Below are 22,223 nucleotides of genomic sequence, written 5' to 3'. Positions count from 1 at the left end.
CGCCTCTCCCGCGCGCCGCGCCGGGCCGCCCTTCCCCCGCAGGCCCGGCTCCCTCTGCGTGGGAACGGGGGGCTCCACGAACCGAGGCTGGCTGGCTGGCCGGCCGGCCGGCCGTCGCCCAGGGCGCCCGCCAACGCCCCCGGCCCCACCCCTGCGCGCGTCTTCCTCTGCGCTCCCGCCCCGTCCGACGCGGGGCGTCCGGCGGCGTCCAAGGCCGCCCGCCCCCGTCCCCGCCACCCACCCCGCCCCCGTCCCCCGTGGGCAGGTCTCCGTCCGCCGCCCCCTCGCGAGGCTCCCGCGGCCGGCCAGTCCGTCCGCGCGTCTCGCGGAGGCGCACGGCCGGCGGGCGGGCGGCTCCCCGGCCCCGGCGGGCCTCCCCATGGACGCCGGCGCGTACCGCTGCCGCAACAGCCGGAGCCTCGCGGGCGGCCAGTCGGCGCTGCCCAGCTCGCTGCTCTTCGCGGCGGGGCTGCTGGGCAACGTGCTGGCGCTCGGGCTGCTGTGGCACCACCAGCTGCGCGCCCGGCTGCAGCGCGGCGCGGGGCGGCCCCGCGCGTCCGCCTTCTACCTCCTGGCGAGCGCCTTGGCCGCCACCGACCTGCTGGGCAAGTGCCTGCTGAGCCCCATCGTGCTGGCCGCCTACGCGCGCAACCGCAGCCTCAGCGCGCTCTGGCCGCCCGCGGGCGCGGGGGCCGCCGAGGGGGGCGCCGCCGCCGCGCCCGCGGAAGAGCCGAGCCCCGGCAAGCTGTGCCACCTCTTCGCCTTCCTCATGGCCTTCTTCGGCCTGGCGCCCACCGTGCTGCTGCTGGCCATGGCCCTGGAGTGCTGGCTCTCGCTGGGCCACCCGTACTTCTACGAGCGCCTCACCAGCCGGCGCCTGGGCGCGCTGCTGACCGGCGCGGCGGCCGCCCTGTGCGCCCTCTTCTGCGCGCTGCCGCTGCTGGGCTTCGGCGCCACCGTCCAGTACTGCCCGGGCACGTGGTGCTTCATCCGCATGGCCGGCGGCCCCGGGCGGCCCTACTCGGTGCTCTACGCCAGCCTGCTGGGCGCGCTGGTGCTGGCCATCGGCCTCTGCAACCTGGGCAGCATGAGGAGCCTCTGCCGCATGGCGCGGCGCCAGCCCCCGCGCAGGAGCCGGCTGGCCGCGGGAGAGCCGGGCGCCGCCGCGCCGCGCATGGAGGAGCTGGGCCAGCTCGTCCTGCTGGCGCTCATGACCGTCCTCTTCGTCGTCTGCTCCCTGCCCGTGATCGTGAGTACTTGTCCGTGGACGCGGCGGGGGTGAGGGGCGGCGGGAGGGCGGGAGGAGAACCGTGTCCCGCCCGGCCGCGCGCCCCGGCCGTCGACCCAGGCGCGCCTTCGGCACGCGCTCTCCACGCGCCCTGGCGGCGCCCGCCGCTCCCCTCGGCCCGCCCGCCTCTCGAGCCCCGCGTCCGGCGACGTGGACGCCTCTGCCCGGGGTACGGCTACCTGGCCCCAAAGCAGCCCGCGGAAGAGCCCCGCCTGGCTCCGTGGCGAAGCAGCAGGGGGTCGTCGGCCCACCCCCGGCACCTCCAGGTTCGGCTGGGGAAGAGCCCTCTCCGACACGCGGGAGAGCCGCTGCCGCAAGCAGACGGACCAATGCGCTGTCCGTCTCAGGGCGAGGCACCTCGGGGCAGGCTGCCCTCCGCACAGGGGCAAGAGATGCGCGCGCCTGGGACCGGGGGCAGCTCCCGCTTGAAAGGGTGCCGTTCGCTGCAGCCTGAGGGGCCCTTGTCCAAGGCCAGCTCAAGACGCTTCGCTGCCTGAGGGAGAGCAGCAAGTGCCCCCATCCCCATCCCCCCAATCAAGGAGAATTAGCACCCAAGGCAGGCCGGGTATTTTGGCACTCAAGGGAGAAAATCCCACACGCACCTCTTCCTCCCTCCCTGGCAGAAAAAAATGCCACTAGTAACAATAACTACCGATTTACGTCCTGTCGTGACACCCCAGATCAGCTGCCACCTCACTGCCTAACCTCGCCCTGCGTGGTGCAACATTCTCCCACAAACCGTTTTAGCCCTAATCTGTATCTCTAATAATAACTCGCATTTCTTCCTCTCTTTCCGCTGAAGCCCTAAAATTGTCAAATTTAACAGAAAACAGAAGGAATGATATGCAAAGAATGATATGGGAACTATAAAACAGACTGGAATAGTTTTAGAAAGGCAACAAGTCTTGGAGATCTTAGCCAGCTGTTCCCCAGAGGCAGAATTCTGAATGAGGATGACTTCACACATGGAACATTTATTTTTAACTTCCTTTCCCTGCCACCCCTCCATATAACAGACATGTGCTTCCACTCTTTTTTGTTACACTCTTTGGTTTCTCTTTTACTATAATCGCTAGAAGGAACTTGTTAGGGAAATGTGCTTGATACATTTTGTTTTAAATCTCAGATTAGCTTGCAAACATGCTCCTGATCTGACGTTTTACAGCATTCCCCATACCAGATGCTCTTGGATTTTATGGGTTTTATTAAAATGAGTGTATAACATTGTAGGTAAATAGCCATCCACCTAATAAGTGGATTATTTTATGAGCCAACAACGTGATGTGGCTGCAAAAAAGGCAAATACTATTTTGGGCTGCATTAATAGAAGCATAGCTTCCAAATCCCGGGAAGTACTAGTTCCCCTAGTAACTCAGCACTGGTTAGGCCTCATCTGGAGTACTGTGTCCAGTTCTGGGCACCACACTTTAAGAAGGATGCAGACAAACTGGAGAGGGTTCAGAGGAGGGCAACAAAGATGATCAGAGGACTGGAAACAAAGCCCTACAAGGAGAGACTGAAAGAACTGGGCATGTTTAGCCTTGAGAAGAGAAGACTGAGGGGAGATATGATAGCACTCTTCGAGTACTTGAAAGGTTGTCACACAGAAGAAGGCCAGGATCTCTTCTTGATCATCCCAGAGTGCAGGACACGGAATAATGGGCTCAAGTGACAGGAAGCCAGATTCCGGCTGAACATCAGGAAAAACTTCCTGACTGTTAGAGCAATACGACAATGGAACCCATGACCGAGGGAGGTGGTGGGCTCTCCCACACTGGAGGCGTTCAAGACGAGGCTGGACAGCCATCTGTCAGGGATGCTCTGACTTGGATTCCTGCATTGAGCAGGGGTTGGACTCGATGGCCTTGTAGGCCCCTTCCAACCCTACTGTTCTATGATTCTATGATTCTAAGGGAGAATGGAATCCTGTTCAAATGTAGCTTTACACTCTGGAGAGTGTAGTTAAAGTAATTGACAAGCAGATTACAAAACAAATTTGAAATTTAGGAATCAAATTTTTAAAAAGGAAATGAATTCTGAATTTGTGCAAGAATTTAGTCTCCAGTCATGATTCCTAATTCAGTTATGATTCTTAAGTCAGTTGTTTTCCACGTCCGCTTGCTTCTCCCTTCCCATAATTATCCATAGTCTGTTGCACCAGTGACTAAGAGTGACAAAGAATTTTGATTAGATCACTGTAACCAACTCTTTTCCCCCAAGGAGGACGGAGGAACTTTCCTCTGAATCCCGGAGCCATTGCGTATGGTGTCATCCTGAGCTCGCTGCCCACATTTGAGTTAACCTGAGAACAACAAATCGCATCAGCAGGGGTGTAGAGGATCACCACCCTCTGGGATGTTTGGCAGTCTGAAGTGGTTCTGGGTAACAGAAAGAAAATTTTGTGGCTTGCTGGTGTTTTCTTCCTTCATTTCTTAAACTGTGAAACTGTGTTGGTATGTACGTAGCCTAGTAAGGACTCTAGAAGTCACCAGCTGTTCGTTGATTCAGTCTCTGAATCAGCCTGTCGGGTAACAGTGAGTGATGACATATTTAAGGACTTGTTTTTGGTTACTTGCGCACACACGCACACGCGCACACACACACACACACACACACACACACAATTGGGGAAATGTTTCGCTTTCCTAGGCAACAGCACCTATTTTTTAGAAGTGACCAGCACATGTTCTGAAGACCTTAGCCCTATCTGGGGTCGGGTAAATATTTTTGGATTCCTGTGAGACAGGCAAGACCAAAGGACCAGGATTCTTTCCAGCAGCAACTTGAGAGATTCCCTGCAAAACCGCAGCACCTAAAGGTAGGACCAGCCCTGCATGGTGCAACATTCTTCCACAAACTGTTTTAGCCTGGATCTGCAAGGAGCCAGGCCTAATATTATGAGAGAGGGAGAAAATGCGTCTCTCTCCATGCTCTCCACACTGTCTTTTGTGGTATAAACCTCCAAGCTGCTGCCCTCCAGATGTGTCAGTCAGACTACATGTTGATCCTGTTCCTCCTTAGGGCGCAAACCTATGCATGTTTAGACAGAAAAAAGTCTACAACTCCTAGCATGGCTGGGGCATGCTGGGAGTTGTAGGCATTTTTTCCATCTAAACATGCATAAGATTGCACCTTTAGTTGTCTTTTTCCAAACTAAAAAGCCCCAAATGCTTTCTTCTTTCCCTGTTGGGAAGGTGTTCTGGCCTCTTGATAATTTTATCGACACTGCACACGTCTGCGTGCGCGCGCGCAAACACTCATAACGACGTACACTGTAGCTGCAGAAAACCGCCCTGTAGTTGCTGGAAACTCCATTCTGTGCTGCCCCTGTCATGGAGGCTGGTGGTGAAGAATCGTAGAAAGACAGGAGGCAAAGGAGAGGCTACAAATGTGGTGGCAAGTTGGGATGCCACCCAACTTGGGATGCCACAGCCACAATCCGAAAAGTACCGTTAAGGCAGTCCGGCACAGCTGGTGCCTCATCCAGGCGGAAGCTGCCTTGCATTGAGTCTGACCTTGATGGCCATTTTTATGGCCCTCTTGCCCTTGCCAAATTTGCCAGCGCGTTCCAAAATTTGCAGCACTTTTACAAGGAAGCGAGGTGCACGAGGAGCGTGTGTCTTGTTTGCAAGCAGAATCACGCTCCTGGAAGCCTCCCCGGAGCACAATTCTGCTTGCAAACCAGAGGCGTGCTTTCCGTGCGCCTGGCTTCACTGCATTTCTTGCCACTGTTGCAGCAGCAGTGGGGTGAGGCCCCCCGATGGATTCCTCAGGGCAATGCATTTCCCCCCCCCGACCCCAGAGGTTCCTCACCTCTGCTTTCATAACGGTTTGCATTTGTACAGTGCTTCCAGTGTTCAAAGCATTCTGCACACATTTTCACCATCATCCTTGTAAAAAGGCCTCTAAGTTAGGCCAGTATTGTTACCCTCCTCCCCGTCCCTCTCTCCCCCATAGCAGAATGGGGGAGAGGGAGGGGAGGAATGCTGGCTTTCCTATGGCCACCTAGCAACTTCATGGCTAGGCTTTGCAGTTCCTTTGCAAGTATGCTTCATCTGCTCTGAAAAGTTTGGGCTCATGCAGCAGCAGACAGGAAGGAAGCGAGAGAGAGCGCGCACCCTTGGCAAGGCCAAAGGGCAGACCTCTCCCTTCCCATCCACATCTCATTCCCTTTCAGAAGCTTGTCAGGCTTCTTACGCAGCAGAGAATCTGTGTGGGAAAGGCAGTTGCTCAGGAGCGAGGCCTTGTCCCCTGTGAGTATTGCACCTCAGCAGGGATGCACCTGAACCCAGAAATAAAAACGCTGCATCTTGGAGGTGGTGGCTTACACTGGAGGGAGGTTCCAAGGCACCTCTCTGAAGAGGGCAGCAGAATCGCTGGTCAGAGAGGGGAGCCAAGGTCAATTCCCAACAGGTGAGGCCCAAAAGTGGTGCACCAGACATGGTGAGGGGAGCAGGTCATGGGACTGGAAAGGCGCCCTGCAGCTGGAAAGGCACCCTGCAGCTGGTAAAGTAGGCCAGCCTTCCCCAACCTGGTGCCCTTTGGATGTGTTGGACTACAACTCCCATCATTCCCAGCCAGCATGGCCAATGGTAATAAGGTCCCATTTAGACATTGAGCAGTACCTGTAAAGAGCATCCAGAATGGGGAGGGGTCTGGAAACCAACTCCCATGAGGAACAGTTGAAAGAGCTATGGGTTGGGGTTAGCCTGGAGAAGAGAAGAAGCGTGGCAGAGGTCTTCCAGTGCCTGAAGGGCTGCCCCCTGCAGGGGATGGAGCAGGCTTGTTCTCCATTGCTCCTGAGGGCGGGACTAGAACCAGCGGGTGGAAAAGGCAGGGAAGCAGGTTTCAGCTAAACCTGAGGAGACACTTCCTAAGGGTGAGAGCTGTTCAGCAGGGGAGCGGGCTGCCTCGGGAGATGGTGGGCCCTCCCTCACTGGAGGCATTTAAGCAAAGGGCTGGGTGGCCATCTGTCAGGGCTGCTGTAGCTGCACCCTGCGGTGCAGAGCCTGCATTGACCCAGAGGGTTGGACTAGATGATCTCTGAGGTCCCTTTCGACTCTGGGATTCTACCAGAAGGGCTTGGAAGCTGTTTCCCCGTGTTTTTCCTGGCATGGAAAGGAACAGCCTTATTCATGCCTTTGTTTCTTCTCTGGAGGGGTTGCAGAATGGTGTGGGGGCCCAGGCCATGGGGGGGGGAATGGCTGCTATGCCGCTCCAGTGGTGAGGAGCGGCATAGCAGCCATCTGTCTCTGTCGCTTCCCCTTCCTCTGGCTACCACAAACTGGCTTGACGTCTCCCAGGCTTCGTAGCGTATTTAAACATTCAGCGCCATTTGCATTCACTCGGATGAACCTTTTCTTCCACATCCCCTCTGCTTGTGTCCTGCAAGGAAGTCAGATAATTGCTTAGCGGGAGGACGGAGGTGGATGAGCCGCACGCACGAGGGGGCCGCCTGCCAAACGGGCTGGCCCACAAGGCGGTCCTGCCGTCAGAACCGAGGGCAGGCTTGCAGCAAAAAGAGGGAGCCCCGAGCAGCTCTGGGGCGCGTGGGGAGATGCTGGGAGCACCTTGCAGCGACCATAAACAGGCAGACGCTGATAGCAGATGAAGTGCTGCTGCAACCACTATTCAGTACAGCCGCATGAGGTTGATGGGGACTGGTGGAGGGATGGAGGTGAGGGCGGGGGTGTTCCCCGCACATGAGGAACTGGCGTGGCTGCCCATGCCACGTGTGCCGCTTGGGGGCCAAGCTCACCCTTGAGCCGCTCACCTCTAGGCTGCGAGCAGGTGCCACCTCCCAACTCTGGCGGGAGTCGGCAGGCGGGCTCTTGCCCATTGTGCCACCCCTTAGCAGGGCACAGGTGGCCCAGCCCACCTGGAGGACCGCCTCTTGTTCCGTGGTTGCTAGGACCGGAGTCTGTGACACATGGGTGGGCAACTCCAGGATTGTCTGGAGGCCATTTTCGGCTCCTGGACCCACCCACCCCGCACACTGCACTGGGGGAAAAAATAATTTGAAACTGGTGAAGTTTGACCCTTTTAGCACTGCAGAGGGCTGAAATGGACAGCTTTGGCTTGCAAACAAGCTCAGTTCCTGAGCTCCCGTCTTCAGTCCCAGCTTCTGCCAACCTAGCAGTTCGAAAGCAAGAAATTGCAAGTAGATAAATAGGTACCGCCTCGGCGGGAAAGGTAACAGCGTTCCGTGCACCTCGGTGTTCAGTCATGCCGGCCACATGACCACGGAAGCGTCTTTGGACAGCGCTGGCTCTTCGGCTTAGAAACGGGGATGAGCACCGCACCCTAGAGTTGGACACGACTGGTTGGGGACACCTTTACCTTTTTACCTTTAGACTCTCTAAAGAGCCATCATGTTTGTAACCTACCAGGTTGCAACGCACGAATCAAGGAGAAAACTGTTGGAGGGACTCAGGCCGTGAGTCGCTTAACCTGGACTTAAATGGTTAAAATGCACCTGAGTCAGGTGGGAGGGGTCTCTGGGAGATCGTATTGCCTTTTCCTTGTCTCCCCCCCTCTACTCTCCTATTCCTCCTGCTTCCTCCTGCAAGGGATGCTACCAGGAGGCTGACCTCAGCCAGCTTACCTTGATATGTAAGCCTGTTATATCCCCAGTAAAGTCTGTTCGTAACCCACCACTCGACTGTGTTTTGTCCACATCCATGGCTATTGACGGGGGCTGATTCAGACTTCAAAAACAAGTAGACGATAATTGGCAAACTCTGTGTGTTGCCAAAATATACATTAAACCAACTGTAGTTATCTCAGGGAAGGCAGAAGACGTGCCTACTTTGGCCAATGTGGATGGCATAAAAACACTCCTTCCCTGTGCCTATAAAGGGCGAGCAGCATGTGCCTGAGGTGGACCTTCCACTGAGGAAAGGAGGGAGAGTCGGCTTGCTGGCCACAAAAGAGGCAGAGCAGGGCCTTTTGTAGCCCTACCCCCAAATCTCACCACAAAACCTAGCCACAGTGCTGGATCCCACTGGCGATTTTGCACCCTGGCGTGTCTTGTGATGGCTGGGATTTCCGAGCCGAGTCCCTAAGGAGCTGGCAGAGACAGCGACGCCTCTCAAGGCTGCTACAACCCTCCCCAGTGGGTTTGCCTAAGGGAAGCAGAGATCTGAGGATAAATACTTGTTCAGGTGATGGAAGAGGAGAGCAAGAAAGGGGCAGATAGTTCCCTAAAGATTTTCAGCGGCCTGGGTTTTTAACAGTGCAATCCTACACATGTCTACTCAGAAGTAAGCCCCTGTGAGCTCCCTGGGATTTACTGCCAAGTAAATGTGTATAGAATCACAGCCTTAAAGCCTTGTGGCTTTGCTGCCTGAGACAGAAATGCTGTTGCCTCAGAGTGTGTTTGGAAGGGGGGGGGGTCCCTTCTGAATAAGCTGGCCAGACACATCTAGCCATCATCACTTTTGCCTTGTTCATCCAGGGAGGAGAGCTACCCTATGCCTTATTGCCACCTTCCCTAACCTGGTGCCCTCCAGATGGCTTGGACTGCAACTCCCATCATTCCCAGCCAGCATGGGCACTAGCTGAAGGAAGGCTGCCTTACTGTGCTTTGTAGCATCAATGGGGGGGGGGGGAGATATCCATTCAGTAAAGTCAGGTGGTAAAGCTGTTTTTTAATTGCACCACTTTAGACTCCAATGGGAAAGGAGGTCAGGCTGCTCCCAGGGCCATTTACTGGCAAAATATGGAAAACCATAGCATGAGTACAACAAAACGGAATAAGGCATTGCAGTAAAAGCAGCAATTAAAAGATGTTCAGGCTCAAAACGTAAAAATCCCTGGGAGATTAAAAGGTTCTTTGCCTGGTGCTGAAAAAAAGGGCCAAAGTTGGTGCCAGGTGAGCCTCCACCAAGGTGGCTCCCTCCCTGGGCACCCCCCCATCTCACCTTAGATCAGGGGTGCCGAAGCTCTCAGGGGCCGCATTCTAGCAGTGGGCGGGGCTGAAGGCAGAGGGGGCGGAGCCAGAGGAGAAGGGGCAGGGCCAAATCTACAAAGGTTTTGCCCTGGGAAGCGTTCAGTTATGCCAGCCACCACCTGTGTTCCAAAGTGGCACAGACAGAGCCAGGAGGCCTCTTCCACTTGCCTTTCCTGAACATGGGGACCAGTTCCAACCCTCCATGCGCTCTGACAGGGAAACGCATCTCCATTTAACAGCAGCTGAAAGTGTGCATGTGAAAGACATGGGGCCGTTGTAGGCATGAGGGAACCACAAAAGGCAGAGCAGCGCTTCTCCGCCAGACCACAGGGCGTGTGCACTATCTGCTTATCTGCCCCTCCAAGTGTGAGAACCTCCGCTGTAAACATCTTTCGCTTTTGTGGTCTTGCACCAGATCTTAAGCTGGAAAGCACTTCAGGGGGAGTTTGAAAAGGGCAGAAAGTTAGATTAAAAAAAAAAAAAGCTGTTAAAAGCCTTCTGAGCACCAGACTCCTATGTGGACATTCCTAGCCTTTTGAAGATGAGGATAAAAGCATACCATTGGAGGCCGATGCTGGGTGGGCGAGGGGGAGAGATTTGAGGGGCCCACTAATAGCAGATGCTCTCCAACCAAGTCATTTTCGAGAAGAGCGGATGACGAGGCTGGAGCTCTGGAGTCAGGCCTCTGCCAAGATCAGAGACCAGGATCTAAAGGGCCAGAGCCAAACGATGTAGTCTAAGATGGGATGGTGGAGGAGACTGGGACCCAGCTTCTCCCAGCAACACGTTCGTCCAACTGGGGAGCAGGTGCAAAGCTCTGGGCTTTATATAGCCCGGTAGTTTCAGATTGGCCTGAGGAGCTCAGCTGATGCAGTAGCCATGCTGGTCCTGAAGCCTAGAGGGTGCCGTTGATCCTGGTTTACAGAGGAACCAGAGCATGACTGGTGCAGGAAGTAAGGTGCCAGAGACTGGCTGCCAGGGGGGTGGCCTTGGTTTTGGACTGCCCCCTGGCACCTTACATATTTCCAATGCCTGCCAGTGGTACAATAGAACCAGGGCACAGGGACTCCGTGCCGGCACCTTCTGATGAGCAGGTCTCTGATGTCATTTGCCACTCACCTCCAACTTCCCTGTTCCCTCTGAGCTTAGCTGCAATCCTCACAGCAGCTGAAGGGAAATTAATTTCCCCAGCAACAATGTATCATTCCCTATTGTATTGCAAAGTATTTTGGGGTGGCTTGATCTTGGATTGGAACCTACTGGAACCCAGCAAAGAGCGTTCCCTGCAGCCCACCCCCATCGACAGACTGGTGGCTGCATCTTGAACTGACTGCGGTGTCCAGGAACTCTTTAGAGTTCCCCACGGGAACCCCTCGGAGACTGCCCAAGAGGGGCGCACAGTTTGGAGGGATTGTAGCAGTGGGAGCGCACAAGCCTCATCCACTGAACGGGGGGGGGGGGCTTCAAGGTGATGTCCTCTTCCGTTTGTAGCCCTCCCACGTTTCCCCACCACTTCCATCTTTTTTCTTTCCACACAAAAAATGGTTAAGGAGGAAAAGACGGAATAGCTGCACAATAGCTTTGGATGGGTAGCGCTAGGAGACCTCCATCTGGAAACACCCTCCATCGCGTCAGGTGCGGCCAGTAGCAGAAAAAGAGAGTTCTTCATTTCTGCCAGGGAGAGCTCTTGACCCAGGCTTTTGACCCCAGAGATTCTTAAATAGCTGGAGAAATTATGGATGCCAACTGCAAAGAAAACATAAACTGAACAGCCAGTAGTATAATGGATCTGCTTTTTGGCCGCAAGGGGGAACATCTGACAGTCAGAGACACTGCAGAGAAGCAAAGAAGTCTGTTTATGTCCATGATGCTGTCATTCATGTTTGTAGCATTTAAGTGGCTTTAGTCAGGGCCTCACAAACCTTTCATTATTTGACATTCAACTTGCACATTCTGGGATTATAGGAATAAGGCAATAAAAACATGCCTCTGAGTATGCGTAGAGTTCTTTGCCATTAAATTGTCACAAGCTAGGGAGGTCACGCAATAAAAGAAAACCCGAGTTAAATAATTATATGAATTTTAAATGATTAATTAGAGCATATCTGCATGTATTTGCATAGGAATAGTTTTGGAGGAAAAACGTTTTACTTGTTTTTAGAAAACACATGCATTTGTTGCAGCAGGCACCATAGAATCATAGAATAGTAGGATTGGAAGGGGCCTACAAGGCCATCGAGTCCAACCCCCTGCTCAGTGCAGGAATCCAAGCCAGAGCATCCCTGACAGAGGGCTGTCCAGCCTTGTCTTGAATGCCTCCAGTGTCGGAGAGCCCACCATCTCCCTGCGTAATCGGTTCCATTGTCATATTGCTCTAACACTCAGGAAGTTTTCCCTGATGTTCAGCTGGAATCTGGCTTCCTGTCACTTGAGCCCATGATTCTGTGTCCTGCACTCTGGGATGACCGAGAAGAGATCCTGGCCTTCCTCTCTGTGACAACCTTTCAAGTACTATGAAGTACCATCACAGAAGAAGCATCTCTTCCTGTGTGGAAGAGAATGGGGGATACCAATGCCTCTGCTGGGATGTCGCCACTTGCAGATGTTATGTTCTTATATTAAAAATAACAGTGTTGGGGTTTTTTTTTAAGTGTGTTATTGGATGCAGTGGGAACGAAATCAGTTACATTTAGCCAATTCCTAGTTAGCATGAAGAAACAGCAGAGTGTCTGGTGACCAGTTAAAGACTAACAAATTTATTTGAATTATAAATTCTCAAGAAATTCAGTTTTGTCATCTATGTCCTGAATCTAGATAATGGGTTTTTATCCCTGTACAGGTATGAGTTAGCGAACCAATGTCAGGATGTTACTTTGTGAATAGTCACTACAGTGATTTTACAGGGCACACAGTGTAGAGATTTTTAATGTAATCGTCAGTCTGTAGTTTTGCATGTCATTTCCCTCTGACCTCACTGCTTACAATTCTTCCTCACTCTACACCCTGTGCATATAAAACTGCCAACTGAGAATAACACTTAATATCTTCTAACGCTTAGTCCACCTACGTCTGTGCCATAATAAACTCATTCATGTTTAAGGTCCCACAAGTTGCTTTTACCTCAATAGACTCACATTCCTCCCCTCTGAAAACAGTTTTTATAAGTGCCTTAAAATATACTGGAGAAATTTAAGATTTTAAAAAGAGGCTATAAAAAAATCAGAATTTGGGATGAATTTCCAAATTTTAACTGGGGTTATTGTTGTTGTTCAGTCATGCCCAACTCTTCGTGACCCCATGGACCATAGCACGCCAGGCCTTCCTGTCCTCCGCTCTCTCCCGGAGTGTGCTCAAGTTCATATTCATTGCATCGGTGATGCTATCTAGCCATCTCTTCCTCTGTCGTCCCCTTCTCCTTTTGCCTTCAGTCTTTCCCAGCATCAGGGTCTTTTCCAGGGACTTTTCTCTTCGCATTAGGTGGCCAAAATATTTGAGCTTCAGCTTCAGTATCTGTCCTTCCAATGAGCACTCAGGGTTGATTTCCTTTAGGATGGACTGATTTGACCTCCTTGCAGTCCAGGGGACTCGTAAAAGTCTTCTCCAGCACCACAGTTCGAAAGCATCAATTCTTCGGCGCTCAGCCTTCCTTATAGTCCAGCTCTCACAGCCATACATTACTGCTGGGAAAACCATAGCTTTGATTAGATGGACCTTTGTCGGCAAGGTGATGTCTCTGTTTCTTACTATGCTGTCTAGATTTGCCATAGCTTTCCTCCCAAGGACCAAGCGTCTTTTAATTTCATGGCTACAGTCACCGTCTGTGGTGATCTTGGAGCCCAAGGAAGTAAAATCTGTCACTGCTTCCATTTCTTCCTCTTCTATATGCCAGGAAGTGATGGGGCCAGATGCCATGATCTTCGTTTTTTTAATGTTGAGTTTCAAACCAGCTTTTGCACTCTCCTCTTTCACTCTCAACAACAGGCTCTTTAGATCCTCTTCGCTTTCTGCCATTAGGGTGGTATCGTCTGCATATTGGAGGTTGTTGATAATTCTCCCGGCAATCTTAATTCCGACCTGTGATTCATCCAACCCGGCGTTTCTCATGATGTACTCTGCATATAAGTTAAATAAGCAGGGCGACAATATGCAGCCTTGTAATACTCCTTTTCCAATTTTGAACCACTTGGTTGTTCCATGTCTGGTTCTTACTGTTGCTTCTTGACCCTCGTACAAGTTTCTCAGGAGACAGGTAAGGTGGTCTGGTACCCCCATCACTTTAAGAATTTGCCAGAGTTTGTTGTGATCCACACAATCAAAGGCTTTAGCGTGGTCAATGAAGCAGAAATAGACGTTTTTCTGGAATTCTCTTGCTTTCTCCATGATCCAGCGAACGTTGGCGATTTGATCTCTAGTTCCTCTGCCTCTTCGAAACCCAGCTTGTACTTCCGGTAGTTCTTGGTTCGCATACTGCTGAAGCCTAGCTTGTATGATTTTGAGCATCACCTTGCTGGCATGTGAAATGAGCGCAATTGTGCGGTAGTTTGAACACTCTTTGGCGTTGCCCTTCTTTGGAATTGGAATGTAAACTGACCTTTTCCAGGCTTGTGGCCACTGTTGAGTGTTCCAACTGGGGTTATTAGAACTGTGCAATTCGTGAATGAGGGATTAATGAACATCTCCCCCCCAATAGCCTGGTTTCACTGGACAACAACAAAAAATCCACAGGACTTACCTCCATGAACGTTGCCTGCGGAGCGCTAGGGGCAGGCCATGCCAGGTAAGGGGAACAAGGGAGAGATGTGTAGTATCTGTCCCCTGCTCCGGGCCTGTCCAGAGGCAAAGGATGGCTGGGAGAGACGTGACTTCATCTTCTGGCCTTCATTTGCTGCTCTGCAATGCCAGGTCTGTTACCCAGAAAACCTCCCTCATCCATGACATGATCCTGGATGAGGGTGCAGACCTGGCATGTATTACGGAGACCTGGCTGGCCGAGGCTGCTGCTCCAACCCTTGCAGCCATGTGTCCAGCCGGATTTTCGTATGCACAGCAGCTGAGGGCTGGGGATCGGGGAGAGGGAGTGGCTGTTATCTACTGAGAGTCCTTGGTGTTCACCAGACCCCCACTCTGGGAGACCAAGGTTGCTGAGTGCATGTACTGGAGGTTGGGCCCGAAGGGCAGTCTGGGGATTCTGCTCGTGTACCATCCACCCCGCTGCATGACGATGACTCCCTAGCCGAGGTGCTTGAGCTGGTCTCTGATGTGCGTGTACAGTCCCCTAACTTATTGGTATTGGGGGACTTCCAACGTACATTCAGAGGCCATCCTCACAGGAGCACCTCAGGACTTCATGGAGACCATGGCTTCCTGGGAGCTGCACCATATTCTAACTGGGCCCACCCATGTAGCCGGTCATGCACTAGACCTTGTGTTTGTTTTTGGAGAAGCGGGGAGTGATCTGGAAGTCGGGGGTATATCCACCACCCCCTTTTCATGGTTAGATCACTATCTTGTGACGTTGGACTTCTCGGTTCCACAACCCCTCCGCAGGGGTGGAGGACCCATTAAAATGGTCCGCCCCAGGCGTCTTATGGATCTGAATGGATTCTTGAACACGCTTGGGGATTCTCTGGGGCACGCCAACGGCCTCTCGGTCGAAACCCTGGTGGGTGGCTGGAATGCCGCAATCCCTGGGGAATTGGATCGGGTGGCTCTGAAATGCTCCCCCTGAACACTTGATTAGATTGGGTGGCTCCCCCTGAACAGGGCTTGGACTGCACCATGGTTCAATCCGCAGTTACGAGCTCTGAAACAGGAGGTGAGACGGCTAGAGCGCTGGTGGCGGACGTCTCACTCCAAAGACAATCAGACACGGGTTAGAGCTGTATCTTCAGCCTATCACGTGGCGGTGAAGGCAGCAAAAAAGGAATATTATGCTGCCTCTATCGCATCTGCAGAGTGCTGTCCCAGGCGGCTGTTCCAAGTGGTCTGGAGCCTGGTCGGTCCTGTGGCTCCGGAACCACTGGAGCATTCTAAGGCCTCCTGTGAGGCCTTTGCAAGGCACTTTGCAGATAAAATTGACCGGATTAGGAGTGTTATTCTGTGCGCTGTGGATACAATTAGTGAGCAAGAGGCGGCCTGTGGCAAACCGGTTTTGTGGGATCAGTTCCAGCTTCTTCCTTCTGATGAAGTGGACAAGGTGCTTTCATCTGCACGGTCAACCACCAGCTTACTTGATCCTTGCCCATCTTGGCTAATTATGGGCTGCAGAGAGAGGCTGGGTGAGGGGATCAAGGCGGTGGTGAATGCCTCCCTTGAGGAGGGAGTGCTGCCATCAGCCCTCAAGGAGGCAGTGATAAGACTGCTCTTAAAGAAGCCCTCCTTGGATCCCCAAGTTCTGAACAACTTTCGCCCAGTCTCAAATTTTGGGGCAAGGTGATTGAGCGGGTGGTGGCGATGCAGTTGAAGGCACACTTGGAAGAAACCGATTATCTAGACCCCTTTCAGTCGGGCTTCAGGCTTGGGCATGGGACAGAAATGGCCTGGGTTGCCTTGGGGGATGATATGAGGAGGGCTCTGGATAGGGGTGAATGCTCCTTCCTTGTTCTCCTCAATCTCTCAGCGGCTTTTGATACCATTGACCACAGTATCCTCCTGGACCGCCTGGAGGGGTTGGGCATTGGAGACACCGTATTGCGGTGGTTCCGGTCCTTCCTCTCCAGCAGGTACCAGAGGGTAGCACTGGGAGAGGAGGTTTCAGACCCATGGCCATTCACTTGTGGGGTGCCACAGGGTTCCATCCTCTCCCTGATGCTATTTAACATCTATGTGAAGCCGCTGGGGGCTATGAGGAATCATAGAATCATAGAATAGTAGGGTTGGAAAGGGCCTACAAGGCCATCGAGTCCAACCCCCTGCTCAAGGCAGGAATCCAAGTCAGAGCATCCCTGACAGATGGCTGTCCAGCCTCATCTTGAACGCCTCCAGTGTGGGAGAACCCACCACCTCCCTAGGTCACTGGTTCCATTGTCGTATTGCTCTAACAGTCAGGACGTTTTTCCTGATGTTCAGCCAGAATCTGGCTTCCTGTCACTTGAGCCCATTATTCCGTGTCCTGCACTCCAGGATGATCAAGAAGAGATCCTGGCCTTCCTCTCTGTGACAACCTTTCAAGTACTTGAAGAGTGCTATCATCTCTCCCCTCAGTCTTCTCTTCTCAAGGCTAAACATGCCCAGTTCTTTCAGTCTCTCTTCATAGGGCTTTGTTTCCAGTCCCCTGATCATCTTTGTTGCCCTCCTCTGAACCCTCTCCAGTTTGTCTGCATCCTTCTTAAAGTGTGGTGCCCAGAACTGGACACAGTACTCCAGATGAGGCCTAACCAGTGCTGAGTAGAGGGGAACTAGTACTTCCCGGGATTTGGAAGCTATGCTTCTATTAATGCAGCCCAAAAGAACATTTGCCTTTTTTGCAGCCACATCACATTGTTGGCTCATCTTCAGCTTGTGATCGACAACAATTCCAAGATCCTTCTCGCTTGTAGTGTTGTTGAGCCACGTATCCCCCATCTTGTAACTGTGCATTTGGTTTCTTTTTCCTAGGTGCAGAACTTGGCATTTATCCCTATTAAATGTCATTCTGTTGTTTTCTGCCCAGCGCTCCAGTCTATCCAGATCAATTTGAATTTTGTTTCTGTCTTCCAAAGTATTAGCTATCCCGCCCAATTTGGTGTCATCTGCAAATTTGATCAGCATTCCCTGCACCTCCTCCTCCAAGTCATTAATACAAATGTTGAAGAGCACTGGGCCCAGGACTGAGCCCTGTGGTACCCCACTCGTTACCTCTCCCCAGTTTGAGAAGGTCCCATTGATAAGCACTCTTTGAGTCCAATTCTGTAGCCAACTGTGGATCCACCGGATCGTTGTTTCATCTAGCCCACTTTGAGCTAGTTTGCTCATCAGGAGATCATGGGGCACTTTGTCGAAAGCTTTGCTGAAGTCGAGGTATATGAGGTCCACAGCATTCCCACAGTCCACAAGGGAGGTGACTTGATCAAAAAATGAGATCAGATTCATCTGGCAGGACTTGTTTTTGACAAATCCATGTTGGCTTCGAGTAATCACTGCCTTGTTTTCAAGGTGCTTCCAGATGGATTGCTTTATCATCTGCTCCAGGATTTTCCCAGGGATTGATGTCAGACTGACTGGTCTGTAGTTCCCAGGTTACTCCTTTTTACCCTTTTTGAAGATAGGGACAACATTAGCCCTCCTCCAGTCATCTGGCACTTCCCCCGTCCTCCATGATTTCTCAAAGAGAATAGACAGCGGTTCTGAGAGTTCTTCTGCCAGTTCCTTTATGACTCTAGGATGCAGTTCATCTGGCCCTGGAGATTTGAACTCATTCAAAGTAATTAAGTGTTCTTTGACCATATGCCTATTGATCTCAAGCTGCAATCCTGCCCCTTCGGCCTGTACTTCGCCTTTGCTAGGGGGGTCATAGACCCTCTTTTGGGAGAAGACTGAGCCAAAGTGGGAATTGAGCACCTCTGCCTTTTCTTTGTCATCTGTTATCGTTTTGCCATCCTTATTTAATAGCTGAACCACCATTTCTTTCCTCTGCCTTTTACTATGCACGTAGCTGAAGAAAGCCTTTTTGTTGTGTTTAGCATCCCTCGCACCATCCCTGCAGTTCTGTGCTACCTGCCTGTACTCTTCCTTTGTTAATTGGCCTTCTTTCCACTTCCTATATGTGTCCTTTTTTGTTTTCAGGTCATCCCCAAGCTTTTTGTGAAGCCACATTGGCTTCTTCTGTTGTCTTCCACCTTTTCTTCTTGTTGGAATTGTTTGTAATTGTGCCTTGAGAATTTCCTTTTTTAAAAGCTCCCACCCATCTTGGACTCCTTTTCTCGTTAGCGTCGCTTGCCATGGGACTTTACTGATCATTGTTCTGAGTTTATGAAAATCAGCTTTCCTAAAATCCAGGGTACGTGCTTGACTACACTCGGCTCTTGCTTCCCTTAGAACCAAGAACTCAAGTACAACATGGTCGCTTTCCCCCAGAGTTCCTGTAACTGCTACTTGATCCACTAAGTCATCTCTGTTGGTTAGGATCAAATCAAGGATAGCCGATCCTCTAGTTCCTTCCTGTACTTTCTGTAGGAGGAAGTTATCCGCCACACAAGTCAGGAATTTCCTGGAGGGGCCATGTTTTGCAGAATTTGTCTCCCAACAAATATTGGGGAAATTGAAGTCCCCCATTACTACTACCTCATGCTTCCTTAAAACATTGGCTATTTGCTTTTCAAAAGTTTCATCCTCGTCTTCTCCTTGGCTGGGTGGCTGGTAGTGGACTCCGACCACCACGTTCCTTTTATTCTTTGCTCCATTTATTTTGATCCAGATGCTCTCGATGGGGCTACCAAGCTCAACCCCCTGTATTTCTGTGCAGAGATATGTATTTTTCACATACAGTGCAATCCCAGCTCCCTTTCTGTTCCTCCTGTTCTTTTTGAACAAGTCCTTGAATTGCTGTATTCCAGTCATGAGAGTCATCCCACCAAGTCTCAGTTATACCTATCAAGTCATAATTTCCCTCCTGTACTAAGAGTTCAAGTTTGTTCTGTTTGTTTCCCATACTCTGGGCAAGGTTTGGGGTGCGGTGTCATCAATATGCGGATGACACGCAGCTCTACCTCTCATTCAAATCTTCACCAAGGTTGGCCGTAGAATCCTTGTCGAAATGTCTGGAGACGGTGAGTGGCTGGATGGGGAGGAATAAGCTGAAGCTGAACCCTGACAAGACCAAGGTACTTTTGGTGGGAGACAAGAGGAGGCTGGGGGATGTTGACCTGGTGTTGAATGGGGTACGGCTACCCTTGAAAGACCAGGTCCGCAGCCTGGGAGTCATTTTGGACTTCCAGTTGTCCATGGAGGCTCAGGTATCAGCTGTGAGCCGGACAGCGCTGTATCAACTCCATCTGATACAGCGGCTGCGCCCCTTCCTTCCCGACCATCTGCTCCCAGAGGTAGTACATGCCCTGGTCTCCTCTCGTTTAGACCTCTGTAATGCGCTCTACGTGGGGTTACCCTTGAAGATGGTTCGGAAGCTGCAGCTGGTACAGAACGCCGCAGCTCGCCTGATTAAAGGCAGCCGCTGGCAAGATCACATCATTCCAGTGCTGAAGGAGTTGCACTGGTTACCAGTTGTTTTCCGGGCCAAATTCAAGGTGTTGGAGGCACTTAAGGAGTGCCTCCAGCAACATCAGCCTCGGATGGCCTTCTCTCTGTCCCATCAGCCAGGACAGCTAGACTGGTGGGGACGAGGGAGAGAGCCTTTTCTGTGGTGGCCCCCACTCTGTGGAACTCTCACCCTAGGGAACTCCACCATGCCCCCTCTTTAATGAGCTTCTGCCATGCATTAAAAACGTGGTTGTTCAGGCAGGCATTTGGGGTGGGTTAGGGTATTTTAGAAAATACCCTAGAATTTTATTGTTTTAAACTGTTTTATTATATGCTGTACATCGCCCAGAGTGACTAGCTGACCAGCCAGATGGGCGATTAATAAATTTAATAAATAAATAAATAGCCAGCCTGCGTGCTTACCAGTGGAGGCTGGTGGGTCTGATGTCAGTGGGGCAGTGAATCCGCTCCAGGTTTCAGTCAGAACCAGTCAGAGCTCTAAAGGAACTCTCCAAGCTGCGGAAGCCTAAAAGGAAAAAGAAGGATCCACCCTCTTCCATCTTACAGAGAGCTTCCTTGTCCAGTCACCTGGAGTTGGTTTTTATTGACCACAGGCAACCAGACAGCTGATAGATTTGCACTCCATTTGATAACCCACTTCAGTGGAAAAGCTTGTTCAGCTTATCAGTGGTCCTATTCAGCCTTTCCCAACGTGGTGCCCTCCAGATGTGTTGGACTACAACTCCCATAATCCCTAGCCAGTGCATGGCAGAGAAACCATCCTCCCCATTCCCAAGTTCTCTGTGGAGGAAAGGGGATGTTTTCTTCCTTTCACATTGGGCTTTTTGTGCTGGACGTGTGGGGCAGGCAGGAGAGAGTGGCAGTTTCCCCTGGTGAGTGCCCCTTTGGGACCCAGGGAACTCCTAAGATGTGCTTTCGTCAGTGACATGAACATCTTCATCCGCCGTCAGTGAATTGTTTAATCTCCCTTTCTCCTCTCCCACAGATCCGTGCTTACATCGGAGCATTTGCCCCTGACTCCGATGATGAAGCAGACCTCAGAGCGCTCCGGTTCTTTTCCGTGAACTCCATTGTGGACCCATGGGTCTTCATCATTTTCCGGACGTCTGTCTTTCGCACTTGCCTCCGCCAGGTTTCTAGGAGGCTGAGTTCAAAGAAAGCCCCACACTCTCTTCTCCTGGAAACTTGGCAGCGGAAGGGTTCCGGTCCCCTACAATGAGGAATTTCCTTCCCTTGATGAACTGGAGCCGAGAGGTGACACAGCTGGACTTTTTTCTGGAAACAGCATGTTTTGACGAAGCCTAGGAATGGGCCCAAATGTTGCAAGCGCATGTTTGTCATGGTTGAAGGAAGGAGCCAAGAATATCTCCGCAGTACTGTTCGCAGTAGGATTCATGCAGTCTTCTCCTCTGAGACATGATTTGGTGCTCCTGGACAATTCCAAAGAGCAGTAGCCAGTAGGCTCATCTATGCTACCAATTTACTTGACATGTAGGGCCCTTTACAATGAAGAGCTGGACAGCTGGCTTTGCCCAAACTTGCAAATAAAACCACCAAACGTATTAGCCCTATCACAGTCTAACAAGCCACCCTGCAGATGTGAAGTACGTGTGACATATCTGTGGCCTAAAAGATTAAAAAGCGGCAGGGGAGACGGAACCAAACTCTTCCAGTTTGGTGCGGCAGCCAAAAGCTTCATCGCCGTTGTGGTCTGCCAGAGTGTCTGACCAGGTGTGTTGGACTGCGACTTCTATCATCCTTGGATTATGGGAGTTGCAGTCCAACACATCTGTTGGAGGCGGGCTTAGAGAGTGTAGATGGAGCAAAATTATTCTTTTTGTGTGTCTCAGCATGTCAGAACTCAGGGTCAACTCCCCTTCGGTACGAACGAAAGGATGTATTTCTGCATAATCATGTCTTTTTAAAAAAAATGTAATTAGACAGATTCAGAAAGAATTTGTCTTATCGGTGTCTATTTGTTATGATACACTTATTTATACCTCTGAATTTCCTGGAGAGATCTGGCTGGATGAGGTTGTAGATAAAGTACTATGCTATTCTTGAATGTGGTCCAGGAGGCATTCTTGGTATCTTACCCTCCACAGTCAATATTCTGTTGCTGACACTTTGCCACTGAGAAGTTAGAATGTTAAAATGTTCACTACCAGTCTCTAGTACCTCTGCTGCTCAGCCAGTGATCGGGATACTCTCTGGGAAAAGAGGCAGGCAACACTGACAGTAGCCAGATTTATGCCATTTTATGCACTACATGTAAACTAGAACCCAGGTAGCATCCAGAGTTCTGGCAAATGTCTTTTCTTCTCCATGAAATATGTATGTGCATCTCATACTTTATTATATACAGGCATCTGAAGACTAGGGATGTATGGATTTTGAAAACCCGTTCTAGCTGCATTTCACGGATTGTCAGGTGCTTTTTGTTTTGTTGCCCACTCATTGACAGCATTGGATTTTTTCCCAGTTTCCCGAATTTGTGCAAATTTGCATTTGTGAAAATTCACACTTGCCAAAATGTGCAACCCCCCCCCCCCCTGCCACCGCCAGCACATTTTCATGCTTAAGCCTATGGGGGAAATTCACATTTTTAGCTGCTGTTTTTTTATTTTATGTATTCCTTTACAATTAAGTTTGTGTAAAATTCCAAGAAGTTTTTAAAAAAATAATCCACAAGTCTGCGGAATCGATGCAACTTGGGAAAAGCCAATCTGCTGTGGAATCCATGAGTCAGCTTCATAGAAATCCAAACTCATTTGATTCCTTTGCAGATTT

At 51.3% G+C, this 22,223-nt stretch overlaps 1 protein-coding gene across 1 annotated transcript; it reads left to right on the top strand.

Annotated features, from left to right (window-relative positions):
• Positions 1-228: 228 nt before the first annotated feature.
• Positions 229-20,652, top strand: PTGDR (prostaglandin D2 receptor). The gene is made up of 2 exons (XM_084826261.1): positions 229-1,249; positions 20,419-20,652. Exons 1-2 carry the CDS (start codon positions 380-382, stop codon positions 20,650-20,652), a joined length of 1,104 nt encoding a protein of 367 aa, XP_084682387.1. The 5' UTR covers positions 229-379.
• The last annotated feature ends 1,571 nt before the right edge of the window (positions 20,653-22,223 follow it).

This window comes from Heloderma suspectum, chromosome 1 (genome assembly GCF_057233095.1).
Source record: "Heloderma suspectum isolate Gila_16-S chromosome 1, 16-S_ref, whole genome shotgun sequence".
NCBI lineage: Eukaryota > Metazoa > Chordata > Lepidosauria > Squamata > Helodermatidae > Heloderma > Heloderma suspectum.
This window is presented reverse-complemented; position numbering and strand designations above follow the sequence as displayed.